Source organism: Delphinapterus leucas, chromosome 6 (genome assembly GCF_059928025.1).
Source record: "Delphinapterus leucas isolate spDelLeu-1000000601 "Yukka" chromosome 6, BTC_Dleu_Yukka2, whole genome shotgun sequence".
Taxonomy (NCBI): Eukaryota; Metazoa; Chordata; class Mammalia; order Artiodactyla; family Monodontidae; genus Delphinapterus; species Delphinapterus leucas.
In genome coordinates, this window is record NC_143134.1 from 80,005,593 (window position 1) to 80,021,243 (window position 15,651).

The 15,651-nt window shown below is 40.3% G+C and overlaps 1 protein-coding gene across 1 annotated transcript in view; it reads right to left on the reverse strand.

Moving 5' to 3' along the window:
• Nucleotides 1-15,651, reverse strand: part of TRPM6 (transient receptor potential cation channel subfamily M member 6) — a 181,140-nt gene that overhangs the window by 33,648 nt on the left and 131,841 nt on the right. Inside the window, exons 38-41 of the mRNA XM_022573494.2 lie at nt 12,774-12,880; nt 2,151-10,222; nt 2,010-2,043; nt 961-1,026 (exon numbers count right to left, since the gene is read on the reverse strand). Coding sequence (XP_022429202.2) covers nt 10,089-10,222; nt 12,774-12,880 — 241 coding nt within the window. The 3' untranslated portion in view covers nt 961-1,026; nt 2,010-2,043; nt 2,151-10,088. The remainder of the gene's footprint in view (nt 1-960; nt 1,027-2,009; nt 2,044-2,150; nt 10,223-12,773; nt 12,881-15,651) is intronic.

Sequence of the window (15,651 nt, forward strand, 5' to 3'; positions counted from 1 at the left end):
GAATTCAAAAGCATTTTGCAAACGCCCCAAGTCTAGCTTCTGGTGCAGTGAGGTTGTTTTACATGTCTGCCTTCTCACAGACCTGTGAGTACCCACCTTCCTAATCATGGCAAACACTAGGCACTTACTGAGTCTTAGTTAAGTCAATAAATCAATGACTGAACCAGTAAAGTAATGGAGCAGACACTGGGGATTTACCCCAAAATCACATGTTCTGTCTAGTCCACCTATGCTCTGTCAGCCATGGCTCTAGGGGACTGAGAAATGAACAGATCATAAATTTTCACAATAGTACTCTAAAAATGTCCTCAATTTTAAAATTTGATAAAGTGAAATGTTTCATGAAAATGTTTCAATTCCCCACCCACTGCCCTTCAAGAAATGGTCCAAGATGACTCTTAAAAATCATTTTCAAGCTTATGAATCCAAGCTTTAAAGTCAGAGCAATGCTTAAGTTCTTCTACTTTGTGGGAAAAGTATATGATAATTAACTCTCTTCATAAAATTTAGTTAATTTCCCATCTCTTATGTATATCCAAGTTTTCCACCTCCATCTTAGCTCTTGCCACAGTGAAAATTTACCGTGATCATGGCCATTCAGTGTAGGAAATTAATTAACATTCTCCACAGGACCCTCATTTGTATAGTATATTAATAGGCTCCTTATGTAAATTTCTACTCTTACCTCACTGCTTATATGCCTGCTAGCTGGTTGTATGCAATTTAGAAATGAGGGCAAGAAATTTTTGATTTCACGTGATGCCGCTTAGAGGGACCGTGAGAAGGGAAATGGATGGAGGTCAAGCAGTGAGAGGAAAGTCACAATGGACATATTTTATAGCTGTCACTAAACTAACAGTGCTCAATAAAGCCAACTCTCATTCCAAGTAGATTTTACTTTTTGTGTCCAGTAGATTTTGCCATTATAAGTAAATTATAGGAAAACAAAAAGGAATATACCTGATGATACTGTGAAGATGCCTGGTGCAAGAAGATATGGAGTGTTAGTCAAAAGTGTTCCATGACCTAAACAAGGAGAACTTTGTATTAAACATTTCTGTAGAAAGAAAAAACCCCACTCTCCAAAGCCCTACCAAAGAACACCCACCTTCCAGAGCCACACTCAATCAAGTGAAAAATTGGACCAGAATAAATAATCCTCAATTTGACACATTTTGTTAGCTGTCCATCAAACCCCTTTCTCTCTTTTTCTTGGACGCACTGCTACACTGCAGCTGCTAGCCTCTTTTGCAGGTAGGCAGGACTGTGTGACTGAGTTCTAGCTGATGGGATGTGAACAAAAGGATGTGTGCCACTTCTAGGGCTGACCCATAAAACCTCCCATGTGCTCTTCCCTTTCCTGTCATTTTCTTCCCTTTCACGTCGTTTTCCCCTTGGTGCCCGTCTGTTAAAGATGATAGAACCACTTGTCAGCCTGGGTCCCAGAAAGACTGTGTGGAACAGAGAACTCAACCGCTCGCCACAGTCTGTCCTGGAATGTTAAGTGAGAAATAAATGTCTATTGTGTCAAGTCATCACATTTTTGTGCCTATTTACTGTTGTTGCCCAGCCTCCCCTAATATAGAACCATTTCAATACTAGCATTCTAGGATCAATGTCATGAACTATTAGCCTTTTGTTTGAAAAGAGAAGCAGATGGGGGAGGTTATGCATGTGTGGGGGCAGATAGTATAAGGGTAATCTCTGTACCTTTTGTTCAGTTTTGCTGCGAACCTAAAATTGGTCATTTAAAAAAGCCTATTTTTTAAAAAGAGAGAAGCATCTCCAGCTCCACCAATCCTGGGTGGGAAACTGTTTTGGCGATAAAATAAGAATATCTTCAATAATAATGATTAACAACTTCCCAGCATGACTATTGTGTGCCAGACACTGTACTAAGTGTTCCATGTACATTATCTCTAATTCTCAGACTACTCCTGCTTGGTACACATTAGGTTACACAGATGAATTTGCTCTACAACATTTAGGCACAAGAAATGGCATATTACCTTATTTTCCTAAATCTAGAGAGAGGTCCGCTCTCTGCAAAAGGATAAAAGAGTTAGTCTCATTCATATTTCGGGATTCCAAAACGTGTAAGAACAAAAGCAGTTCACTGGGTGCTTGAAAAACAGAGAAGGTCTTCTAACCTTGGCCATCAGGCCCACAGGCCCACGGGATCCATTCACAGGCAGGTGGCTCCATTTGATCCATGACTAGCATGGACATGTATTGTTCCCTGTGACTTCTCAGGCCATAGCTCTTAGTCAGTCCTGATATCCATGAACTGGCCCTTCACAAGCCCTACGCCTCTTACACAAAACACCATCATCTTCCCTGACTCCAGGAGTGAGTCTCTCTTCTCTTCTCAGGGTAGGCTTCCTCTGCCTCACGAGCTCCAAGTTCTAGCCCCCATCAATTTTCCAGATGTCTTGGTGAGAGGCTGTCATATTGGGACCTGCAACTTATGCAGTAAGCCATTACGGTCCTGAGGCAAGGGCATCCACCTACTTTCTTGGGATGGAGAATAGCAAGAAGAAAGATAAGTCGGTATATTAACGGATCATCGTACCATATTCATATGATAAGCTGGGTTGAGAGAGGTTAATCAAGTTGCCCAAGGTAACAAATTATTCAGTGGCAGAGCTTCAGTTCAAACCTAAGTCCACCTGGTTTCAGGGTTTAGAGAACTTTCTACTATTCCATGAAGCCCCTTCTGGGACAATTCAAGGCATGCCACAGGCCTAAGTGGCCTTTTATGACAACAGGAAATAATCACAAATCATCCTAAATAAAATGAAATATCTGAAAGACTCATTGAAATCCAAGTCTTACAGAGTCTTTTCACTGAAATCTCAACAGTCGCCCAAGCCTGGTATTCAAATAGCTACTTTCTGCTTATACAAACACACATATTATATACACACATACAAATAAGCAAAGTGAAATATTAAAATCATTAGTCATTAATTTGCAATATCATTTTGCAACTAGAATTCTAAAATCAGATATCTAATGAATTATCCTCTTTGAAAAGCATAGACAAGTAAATCTTATTTGACCCATATGACAGCCTTATAAAGATTTCCTAGTTAAAAACTTATTCACACACAGAAACATCCGAATATTTTTTAAGAAAACAGAGGAGAAGTTTAATACAACAAGAGAACATTATTTGCCTTAACTCAAATTCAGTCATTATTAAGAAAAATGGTGATTACTTAGAAGGCCTGAGTTCTAGTCTCTCCTCAGACAATATCGTTATATTAACTTTGAGTGAAACACAATCTCTTTAAATCTCATTATTTTCATCTATCCTTTTAGTTCTCTCTCTCTCTTTTTTTTTTCTAATTCTACATTTCTGGAAAAATAGGTACCTCACTTAGGTAAAATTAATGATGTTTCTTGGTTCATATTTGCAGCTAGTGTAGTATAAAAAGATGTAACAGAAATAGGAAGTCAGAGAAAGGAAAATGAAGAGAGAAGAAAGGAAGCAAGGAAGCATGGAAGGAAGCAAGGAAGAGAGGGAGGGAGGGAAGACGTGAGAAAAATAGTTCTCATTATCATCCGTATTTCTCAAGGCTGGTCACTTTCAGTTCTTTGGAATCAGTCTGGAATATTGCACACTTTGGGTATTCCACTCCCACTGGAAGGCCCATACCTCTGGAGAAGATGGGATGAAACAGGATGTCTTAGCCTGACACCATTAAATATGTGATTTATCTAACTCTGTTCTGATTCCACGCACTTCATGCAACCCTTTGATTATAATCCAGCTTCCAAGGCCTCCAGGGACACAGTGTGATGGTCAGACTGATAAAGGTTTTGTCGTTTGCATAGATTCTATTTCTCACTATAAATTGATAAACTGGAATGTCACTAGATGCTATCAAATAGTTAGCTGCTGTATTGACCAACAAATATCTAATTTTTTAGGAAGACATAAAAGGAGGACAGAAATGCAAGTGGAAACAGAAAAATTCATTGGTAGACACAGTGCCAGACCCAAAAGAACCCACTCATCATCTTGCACTTACCTTCTGATGATGACAAGAGGAAGTGCCTCTACCATGGACTCACACTCTATGAATGGCTATTTACTGTGCAGCAAAGATTTCCTTGACAGTGACATGTACAGAGAGGACACAAGGTAACATTCCACAAATGCCAGTTTGGATTTTCTCATCCAGTGGCCTAAGTTAGGTCTGACTTCCAAATCTGTGTTTCAAACCATCATAGGGATTCACGCTCTAGTAATTCTAAGTGTGCTGGTTAGTATTGCCTAGCCATCTATGTCATTGATTTGATGGATCTTTAAATCCTGGCTCCTCCCTGGGTAGCTGATTTAATTAAGTTGCCTAACGTATAAGCAGCCTTTTCAAATCTTTGTAATGGGCATTTAGCACAATGCCTAGAACATAATGAGTGCTCAACACACATTGTCTATAATAATAATAATATTTAAAAGTTATCATTATAATCATTATCATTGCTGGGCAATGACAAATCAGTATACTGTAGACTCCTTATTTGTTTTGGAGAGCCTTGAAGCCAGAAATGGATCTTATCTCATAGGTCTAACCTTAGGGTCAGGACATAACACATGGTAAAGCTCAATGAGTATTTCTTAAATAGGATATATACGGAAGTTGTACAAAACTAAGGACTGCACTGTACATCATCACCATACCTCTCTTCCAATCCCCAGAAGCCCTTTAGCAGTAGGCAAACACCCCATGTCATGAAGCCCGGCCCATGTTTGTTTTCCTCTGTAACACTCAGGTGATCTCCAGAACACATCACTCTCTACTCTCTCAATAAAATAATTCACCAGTCCTGCCACCATCCGTGATATTCTCTGTCCTCTCCCACAGCAGATACATGCAACCAACGGTCATTCCTCCTCCTTCTCTCCATTGTTGTTGCCAGCATCTCTGCTCCCCAAGTCCCTTTCTACAAAATTCCAGGGGCAAGTAGGGAATTCCATGGCAACACACTGTAACAGTTTTCTGGGACTGCCATAACAAAGCAGCATAGACTGGGTGACTTAAACAAGAGAAATTTCTTTCCTCCAGTTCTGGAAGCTGGGAGTCCAAGATGTCAGTGTGTCTGGTTTCTTGCGAGGCCTCTCTCCTTGGCTTGGAGGTGGCTGCATTCTCTCGGTCTTCACATGATCATCACTTTCAGTGTGTCTGTGTCCTAATCTCCTCTTCTTATAAGGATATCAGTAATATTGAATCGGGGCCCACCCTAATGACCTGATTAAAACTTAATTACCTCTGTAAATACCTTATTTCCAAATACAATCATATTCCGAGGTAGTGGGGGTTAGAATTTCAACACGATTCAGCCCATAAGACACACCAAGGATTTCTTTTGGTTACCAAAGCATCCTGAGGTTCTGTGACTTCTTGCTGGTGACCAATATGATAAACAGAAAAAGATTCATTAGAAGCCAAAGTGCAATCACATGACACCAATGATGATTCCCCCAAATCCCTCCAGTGAAAGGCAATTATTATGTCCACATTTGGACAGTCATTAGCCAAAGGGTTTCTACCATAACAATTGTAAGGACTTTCTGACTAATATAGCAGGTGGAATTTCTAAAGGTTCAAAATGAAAACAAACAAACGAAAACCACTAGGGGAAGACGAGAATTCTAAAGGAAGTTAGTTACTAAAAGACACTGGCAAGCCATAGGCAGAATTTTCTTATTATTAAACAGCACTACACTGACAAAATCTAAATCAGCATTAATTAAATTTTTTGTAAAACATCAACCTTTGCAAATATCAAGATTCTAAACCTGCTCTTTTTTCATTCCTAAAAATATCACCAATGATGGTGTCAGATTTGGACTTTACCTATCCTGGAAGGCTTTCTTTGGGCAGAAGGTGGCAAAAGATGTTAGCTGTGTAAACCTAAATCCATCAATAAACAAAATAAGTAGGAGACACTGTAAAATGGTGAACATCCTGATTTTGAGCTACTTTAATTAAGTTTCAAAACAAAAAGGGGGCAATGAGATTTTTCCCCTTGGAAAGAGAGAAACAGCAGAAACCACTTTTGTGTTTATACTGAAACAAGTTCACTGGGCATCCTCTGTAAACATGAAATAATGGTCACATAATATGAAAAATGAAAACCCCTTATTACTTATTGAACTGGATCCCATGCTCACGAGAAGCCTTTCAAATAAGATTCTCAAAGGACCTTATAAATGCTCTCTCATTATCGTTTGCCTTTGTTTGAAAAGGTAAGGCAAGTTACCTCATCTCATTGCAGAGTTAGGGTTTAAGACAAAGGTTAAAAGAATTATATAAAGTTAAACCAAATCGGCCAATGATAGAGACCAAGGGTTGTTATCTCTTGAGGACTGAAAGTTTCTTTTTGAAAAATTAAGCAACTTAACTAATTATTTTTAGGAGAGCATTTCATTATCTGTATATCAAGGTCCAGGAAGAAAAATCACAAAATAATAACTATGCTAAATAAAAAAAATCAGTGTGGTTTCCAGAACCCTTTCTATTCTGTGTACCCATCCATGTGGCTGGAGATCTGAAATGCTATTTAAGTCTCATTTTCCTTCAGAAGCTAACCTCTGTGGAATAAAATGCTGCTAAGGGAGAAAAAAATCTTTTCTGTCATTTGACTTCAACTTATGATAAATTAGCTTCAACTAGTTTCTTAGAAAATTGCCCAAGAAATGACTACAGAAAATTAAATACCAAGACTTCAAAGAGGCAAACACACAGCCTTCAAATTCCGACCTCAGAGAATAATCCTCCCTTTCTCATGCTTTGGAGAGATGTGAGTAAAGAAATCGTACTAGGGCATGGTAATGAACCATCTTTCAAATGACTTTTCTATCAATCTTCTTTTCAAAGGGTAATAAAGTGATGATTATTTCTAGGCAGTTTCTGGGAAGTTATCATCTCATTTCAATAGTCACCAGTAAGAAGGACAGTACTTTGGTATTATCGCCACAACGATAAGGGCAAGAACTGGTTGAGAATTCAACAGACAAGGTGTAGGTTGTTAAAAGCTATTTCCTGGAAAATTAAAACAGAGAGAGATCAAAAGAATTGTGTTGGGTCTTAAGGAATTGGTAATCATTCCCTTCTAGATTAAAAATGCAAATCTGATTTATTAACTAGTGAATGAAATCCATTATCATGTGAGGGTTTTATTATTTCTTTCAACAAATAATGTTGAAAGCTTATCATGTGCCACACTTCGTGCTAGATGCCGGTGACTGATGGAGAAGGGTAACAAGCCATGGCAGGAGCATCTGTGTCATGACTTCTAGAAACTGAGTGATCCATCTCAACTAAAACAGTAACAACAAAATTTTTTTTTTTTCAATTTTTGATTAAATGGTTGGTAGGGAAGTTTTAGTCACCCGGTACTTGTTTTGCAAAGCTACAGAAAATAACAGGGTGAGGAACACCCAAAACTATATCTGATCTCATTCCCCAGAGTTGTTAGAAGTTTTAAGATGTCATGGGGCAAAAGTCACTCCAGGAATGTACAGCCCCATGGAGGGGAATACCCATGCACAGGATGCCTTCAGGAAGGACTCCCCGGAACCTGGCTGCTTCTCTGGTCCCCAGGTTCAGATTTCCATCTGTGAGATTGGCTAAGGGCTCATACAAGGATTATGCAATCCATTTTTCCTCAGAGGTTCCTAAAACCAGCCCCATCTATGTCCTTTTATTTGCCCTAATTCTCTTATTCCAGTCTGAACCTACTGCCCACTGGCAGATAGGGTATGGAATACATCTCTGGATTCAACATTTGCCCAGAAGTCAAATTTTTTAGCACTCACCAGAAATCCAAACTTGTAACAACAACCAAAAAAGAAAGAAACATGAGATATAACACTTTCTGAGGGCAAAGAAATGTTATGTTCATTGCACCCTCATTACTTACACACCACAGGGAAGGCACTTAATAAATATCTGTTGAATAAAATTAACCAAATGGATGAATTCATTCATTTGTGGTCATGAATCAAAGTCATGATTGTCACATTGGTATCTGCATGCAAGCTATCCCACAGTGACCTTTGCCCAGCAGCTGGTTCACCTTTTTAAAATGTTATTCGGGTGATTTTTCTTAAAAAGAGAGTGAGAAAATCATAACACAGAAAATTAAAATCAAAATGTGTTTCTTCAAGTTCCATTCCAGGTAACAAATATTTGACCAATGAATTAATGCTTTTAGTTTGGCTTGGATAGGCAAATTGCCTCCTTCCAATAGTTGAACACGGCTCTGAAGTGAGCATAAAGAGATCCCTTATTGATTTGCAGAATAGGATAAAGCAGTTAAGCTCTGAAAAAAGCATTAACATTTTATCCTCATTGCCAATCAAGAAATCACCCAAGTTTCCCACCTCCCACCACCCCAAAGACCAAAGTAAAAAGGCTGTAAATCAGCCCTTGCGCATCTCACAAGAGCCAGACACTATCTTTGGCAAATCAAATCCTTGGCTTTCCATCCCCCTATCCCTGGGCAACATTTCCCCAAAGTATAACCTCAGAAGGCAGGAGTGTTGATTTAAAAAGCAAGCCAGCTAATGTAAGGGCTAACGAGAAAGATAAGTTGAAAATTTCAAATCCAGGAGGTCTGTTGCTGGTAGATTCGAACGCTTTATAATGAGGAAAGGAGATTCAGGAAGAGTGGGGAGAAGATTCCCAGCCCTCCAACTCCTCCTTGTGTGAACAGTTTGTGCTTGTTCTGAGGTAGGGTGACCCTGATAAGTGCGAAAGAGGGATGACCGATCCCCCAAATATGCTGTACAGCAGGGGTCCCCGACCCCCGGGGCCACGGACCAGTAACGGTCTGCGGCCTGTCAGGAACCGGGCCGCACGGGAAGAAGTGAGCAGCAAGTGAGCAAAGTTTCATCTTCCGCTCGCCATCACTGGCATTACTGCCTGAACCATCCCCCCCATCCCCCACCCCCCACAATCGGTCCGTAGAAAACCTGTCTTCCACGAAGCCAGTCCCTCGTGCCAAAAAGGGTTGGGACCACTGCTGTACAGTGTGGCTTCCAGGGACCCTTTCTTCAGGCCACTGAAACCGATTACATGTGCTCAGGCCATACTTAAAATATACACTCCAGCACTCATTAAAGCCACCAGAACTCTGTATTTCAACCAGGCGATTACCTGTGAAACATGTTTTCATCCAAAAACCCCATCTTTCCTCATAGGACCTGACATAAAGTAATTTAGCTTGTAACATTATATACCCAGCTTTGAAAAAGGGAGTAATACTTTAGAGGTTGGCTTAGTCAACTCTCTAACCAATAGTGTCCCTGAGCGTAAGGGAAGGGAAAACATTTCTTAATAATTTCTAGTTTTATATATCCTTGTTCCCTTAAAAAAAAAAAAGGATGCAGGGGCGTTTGTTTTAGATTTCCCTTTCCTCTCTTCCAGAGAAACCTGAAATGCCTGGTTATCATATGATTCACTGACAATATTGAAACCCATCTAGATTTCACCAGGATGCTAACATTTTACTGGTTAGTTTGTACCGGAGCGTGCTCCAGCCTGTGCAAATACACCCTTACTCCGTTGTTTTCCTTTGTGTCGCTCTTCAAAGCCCTATGCTGCTGGAAAGGAGAGGAGGGAGTCAAGTGACTTTTTTATGTACATATATACATAAATACAATATGTGGGTGAGGTGATGAATAGTAGTGGAGGTTAGAGTCTGCACACATAGTAAGAAAATAAATTAAATTTATCTGCCTGGTTCTTTAGTGCCCAGCATTCTGCACAAGGAATGAGGTATGAAGAGCAGCATTCCTGGCTGAGTCATCTGTCTTCTTGTGCAACTTGAGGATGACGAACACACGCAAAGCACCCTGCACACAGGTCAATATCTAGGAGAAGCCATTCATCATATACCAGTGAGGTCCTTGGGGAGACATGAGGCTCAGAAGGCATGTCCCAGGAGGCCCTCAGGGTAAGGCCATCCCGGCAGAGGCTCTGACATAACCAGTGTTACATCAATCAATCTATGTTACCATAGAGTTCATAGAAGGGAGGGCAAGGGCTGTCATCTTCTTACTTCTCCCTTTCTTACAATCGTGTAAGGTCTTCTGGAGAATTATTACCCTCTTCCTCTGCTGGAGTCTCTTCAGCTGGTTCAGTTTTGATTTCAAGTCCAAAGGCGGAATTTATCCTTCCGGGGGAATAGTCATTTCTTTTTAAATCTGCAAGGAAGACAATTAAGACAGTTATAGAGAATCCTTATGAACATAATATTCACCCAGATAGATTGGACTTCAGGACTTTAGGCCAAGTGCTCAGAGAGGACTCTGCTCCCTTGGGCCACTGATATGTGAAACTCAAACCCTCAACCATGTCCAGACTACACCCCACCATGCACATGTGTGACTCTAACTCCCCAAGGCTGTGTTTACTGGGGCAGGGGAGGCAAGCTTTGGTTGCTTGACTGAATACACGGTGCCCTATAAGACATGACCTGTCCAGAGTTAAGTGAGGCCAAACTGGAAACGGCATTTTCAGTTGTTGAATGATGGCAGAGCCAGAGAGTGCAGCCAAAATGGTGGACTCGGGATATCAATGGTCAGTTTTCTGCAACAAAGCTGCACCTCAGGATTGGCTGCACCTATAAAGACTTCATCCAATTATCAGATCTTATGCTTCCTGAAGCCTCCTCCTTTAATTTCACAGGGAAATTATCAAAAGAAATCATTAATAAAGGTAACCCTTGGGGAGAAACTTATGGAGGAGAGTGACCTTTAAATGTTTGTAAACCGTTGTATGCTGTGTTGATTAAATTTGTTAACCTTAAACATGCATTCCTTGTATTATTTTTTAATGTTAAATGGGGATTATCTGGACATAAAACTAATACATATTATAGTTTAATACTAACCAACAGTAATTACATCACTTCAACCCTCACGCCAAATTTATGAGATAGGTGCTATTATCCCCAGCTTACAGATGAGAATGAGGGCCAAGGTCACAAAACTAGCAAAAAGCATTTCTGGGATGTGAGCTCAACCTATGAATCCCATGCTTTTATACTATCCTGAACTGCCTCTGTTAAAAAAAAAAAAAAAAAAGAAAAGAAAAGAAAAAAAAAGTAAAACATAAACAAAAAGAAAAATCACCCCAATCCTGTTTTCCGAGCTAAACTTTTTAAAATTCAAATTACCAAATGTTCAAGTAAATGAGGATATTTTTTTTATCTCCATTTAAATGTGTTAACTAAGGTTTAGAAAGGAAGCAAGGATTAGGTCCAGAAATGGAGGAATTACTGAATTACTCAAAAGCCACCGTGGTAGGGAAAGAACGAAAGGAAGAAAGGAAGTGAGGGAGGGAGGAAATCTTAACCATACGGAAGAGCTAACTGGATGGAAGCAGTGAGTTATGCCTCAAGGCCCCCTTTCTCCTGGCTGACCAGATACAGTCCCTGATCAAGAATGAGAAGCTGCCCTGCCCAGGAAACAATGAATCACTCCTGGGAAGAGGTCAGCGCCTGAGGATGCTGAGTTAATGGGCTGGACTCCAGCCTGCAATCACGGGATGGAGATATGTGTCAGCTCCTGCCTCCCACAGGGCCCTTACCTGGGGGCCTGGATGCCACTCAGCCCAGCCCCCTCTCCTTCCTGGGCTCCTTCTGACCAGAGGAGGCCAGTGGGCAGCTTGGCCAATGTGCTATGGACTGATCTCTTTGCCCAGTTCTTCTGGGTGGTTTGTGAGAAGGAGTCCTGGGCAGCTCCAAGAAGACATCGAGACCCCTCCTGTCTGTACTGCTCCAGTCTGATGTCCCCACCGCCACCACCCCTGGCTAATAAGCTATTTCCTACAGGAACTGGAATCTGCTCCACACCCCAGTCTTCTGCTACCTCGTGCCCACAAGGGCAACTCCTACCTCTAACTCCAACAAGATTAGAAAGTGCCTTTCTTTGTTGTAAATTTACACCTACTCCATCCCAGGTTACAATGGATATTACTGATTTCCAATTCAGGTTTTGATCATTTATGATAAGGCTGGAAGGGCTACTCAGCTTAAAAGACGTGAAATTCCATTCTAAGGACAAGTGTGGCGCAACCTTAGAAAATTAGTGAGCAAGCTGAGACAGACATAAAGCATCCCTTCTGAGATAAAAGGAAAAAATGCAGCAGAGCTGGGGCTGCCAATCTGGGGGACACAAACCTCCAGTCGCTTACTTTTATGTTAGAAATATTTTTCTGTGCTGACTCTATTAGTTTCAGAGAAAGTGTGCCATATTATCTAATCAGATTTTTAAAATATACCTTGTGATGTATGTTGAAAGTGGCAGGTTTTTATAGTGAAAAGCACTACTTTAATTGATAGCTGTTATTTCCCTCCATGCCACACCCTCTCAAGTGTCCAATGAGTAAATAAGAATAGAATAGAAACTCTGTGGGCACCACTCAAGACCCAAAGGGGAGGGGGCGGGGCAGGGAACAGAGACCTGCCTCTGTCCAATTTTGCCCCAATTAAGTAGGAGGAACTTTTCCCTTGGAGAGACTGTGACAAGTATTGGGCCCAATGTTGTTTTATCACATTTTGGCAGAACCTGAAGTAAATCCCTGTCCTTTTAATCCCTTTAGAGACTTGAAAAATTTGCAGTCAGAAAGTCAGGCCTCAACTGCGAATGAGATAAAAATGTGATTAAGATTTCCTACTCTATCCCAGGTTACAATGGATGTTGTTCAATGAGAGATTTACTTAGAGAAAAATAGAATCGTTTGGGGGCATACCCGGGAGTTTGAGCTTCCGGCAGCAGGAGTTGCAACGATGTTTTGCAATGAAGTTTCTAATTGCATCTTCCCCTAAATTGGCTGGTCCAAACACCATTCCTCTTGATCTAGAGGAAATATCAGAATATCAATTAGATCACAGCTCACAAAAAGGAGCTCAACTAGGATTCTCTGAGATACCGAACAGTATCCCATAGTAACCCAGTAAACTTGAAGGAGCCAACAAAGAACAGAGCACTTTGGGGAAGCAACAATGTTAGGTTTGCAAATTTAAAATTCAAATGCACTTCAATCTTTGTACCCAACTCCAAGACCTACTGTGAAACTCATTTCCACGCTAATCTGATAGAAAAGTGAATTTTCTATGTACCACATTAAAACAAAATACAGTGAGACCCTTTTTAATGCATATGAGGTGAGAGAATGACATTCATTACCAACTGGTCTACTAGAATACCCGAAAGGTAAGTATAAAGTAAAATAAACTTGGTATTGGAACACCCCTTCTGAAAAAATTGATATGCATTGTTTCAAACCCACATACTTTTCTGAAAATAACCAATGTCCTCAAACACAAAAGCCCGACAAAACCCGAAACCCAGTATTCATGGCTCTTTTGATAGCTACTTCTACCCTGCAAACTGCCATAGCTGGGCTCTTTGTGAAAAGATAAGACAACTAGGAGATGATGATTTTGTGGAAGTAAATCAGTATATTTTAGGCACATTTTTAACACTCTATAATTATAATAGATCCTTAGCAGATTTTAGGATCAACGTTCATCCATTATTTGATCATTCACAACCATTATTCTTCGGCTGACACTCTACACACCAAGGAATAGAGCACACCAGAAACACTTCCAAAGAAACTTTATGAAAGCTAATATTTTAATGACATGCAGAGTGGGAAACAGCACATTTTAAAATCTGAACTCAATTACTGCTCTTAAATACCACGTCTTAAGAAAAAAGAAAAGCAAACTATCACAAAAGGAAACAATAAATTTCGCTTCTAAGGAATGCGGTTTTTCAAAAGGGATGTGGTGTAAAAATGGACTTTTCCATCTGAGTATTGAAACATTTATCTCAATTTCCACTTCCTTTTGGCAGAATAACAGTAGCTGCTCTGAAGATGTGCCAAGCTCAGAATGAGGGCTGATGTCAGTTTCATCTCAGATTGCCTCTTTGCTCTGAGGCGAGTAGGTGGAGGAAATCTCTTGGGAAGACAACGTGAACAGACACCCAGGATTAACTTTCCTGGTCACTCAATCGCCCTTACAAAATACGGCTCTGGTGGTATTTACCAGGCTGCATAAGCTGCCTCTGTTAACTATTCCTCTTTCAATCCATCTGGTAAGGAACCACTTCTATAAGGTGAAACCAAATATGGCAAAGAAATAGAAGCACGCAATATTTAGTACTGGAACTCTATGATGCTGATAAAGTGAAAAATGAAGGCGTTATTTTAGTCATTAAAACTGAAGAATTCCTTTTATCGTCTCTCTGGCATGACCCTATTGGAATATTTCACTCCTTTGCATTCCACGCTGCCATTTCCTTCCCCCCAGTAAAGCATGAAAGTTCCCAACTTAGAAATGTAACATTGATTCTCAGATAAAAACTGTAAGCAAAATTGTTTCCCTCTATGAGCTTTGTTAAAGTTAAGACAAAAGAATCAAAATTACTATAATATGTATGTATCAGGCATTCGACCACTCCCTGTGCAGGGGAGAGTGAAGAAGGGTTGTAGGGACATTCATACGCCATGCCTACAGCCTTGCAGTCTCAGATAACAACGTTTGAAAAAATATACAACCGTTTTCCAGATTTTTCACAGCACAGGAGAGCAGGAGACAGCTTGGTTCCACCCTCAAGGAAATGCTAATTAGTGCCATGTGCACAGAGATTTACTAAAGAACATCTCATCATCATCATTATCATTTCATACTTGTCAAATGCCCAAAACCATCAAGGCAGTAAGTGAAAACAAAGGTGCAATCCCAAACTACCAATAACACTGAGGCAGCCTCCACTGAAGGTCAATGACCTGAGGAACCAAGTTAAGTGGCCAGAAAGCATTTGGGGGAGCAGGTCTGATGACTTTGTCTTCATGTGCAAAAGGTTGGGGAAAGTTAAGAGACAAAAGGCATTAGAGACAATATCAGAATTTGCACCACAAAACATCTTTCCTTTTGGTAGAGGATCATTCCCTTTCATTGACCCCCTTCTCCTCATAGGCTAGTTGCCATCTCCACTGAGCTTCAGTTTTCTCATTTGTGAACTGGGATTGAAGACACTTCCTTCCAAGGTTGTTGTTAAGAATAAAACAACATGTGAAAGCACTTGCTTCTCAAACTTTAATTTATACCAAAACACCTGAAGATCTTATGAAAATTGAGATTCTATTCAGGAAGTCTAGGGGGGGTCTTGAGAGTCTCTGTTCTAACAATCTCCCAGGTGATGCTAATGCTATTTGTTCATGGCCCATGCTTTGCGTAGCAAAAGTTTAACAAATAGATGGCATCCCAAAATGTGAGCCTCATTGAACTGATTGATGTAATTCACCACATTGTGAGAAAATAATACTTATTATCTTCACCATGAAGACCAACTGCACCCAAAATTAGGTGACCCCACAAAACCAGGCAGGCTACAGTGATACCAATCTATCAGCTTCCAAAGTTTATGACATCCTCAAGTCATAAAAAATAAAGTTTGACATAAGACAGAGGCTCCCAACCCTGACTGTCCATTAGAATCACATGGGGAATTTTTGAAAAATACAGACATCAGGGTCCTATACTCTGAGATTCTGACTTGATGCTAATTCTGAGCAGCATTTTTTTTTTTAAGTTCCGTAGGTGACCCTAATAGAA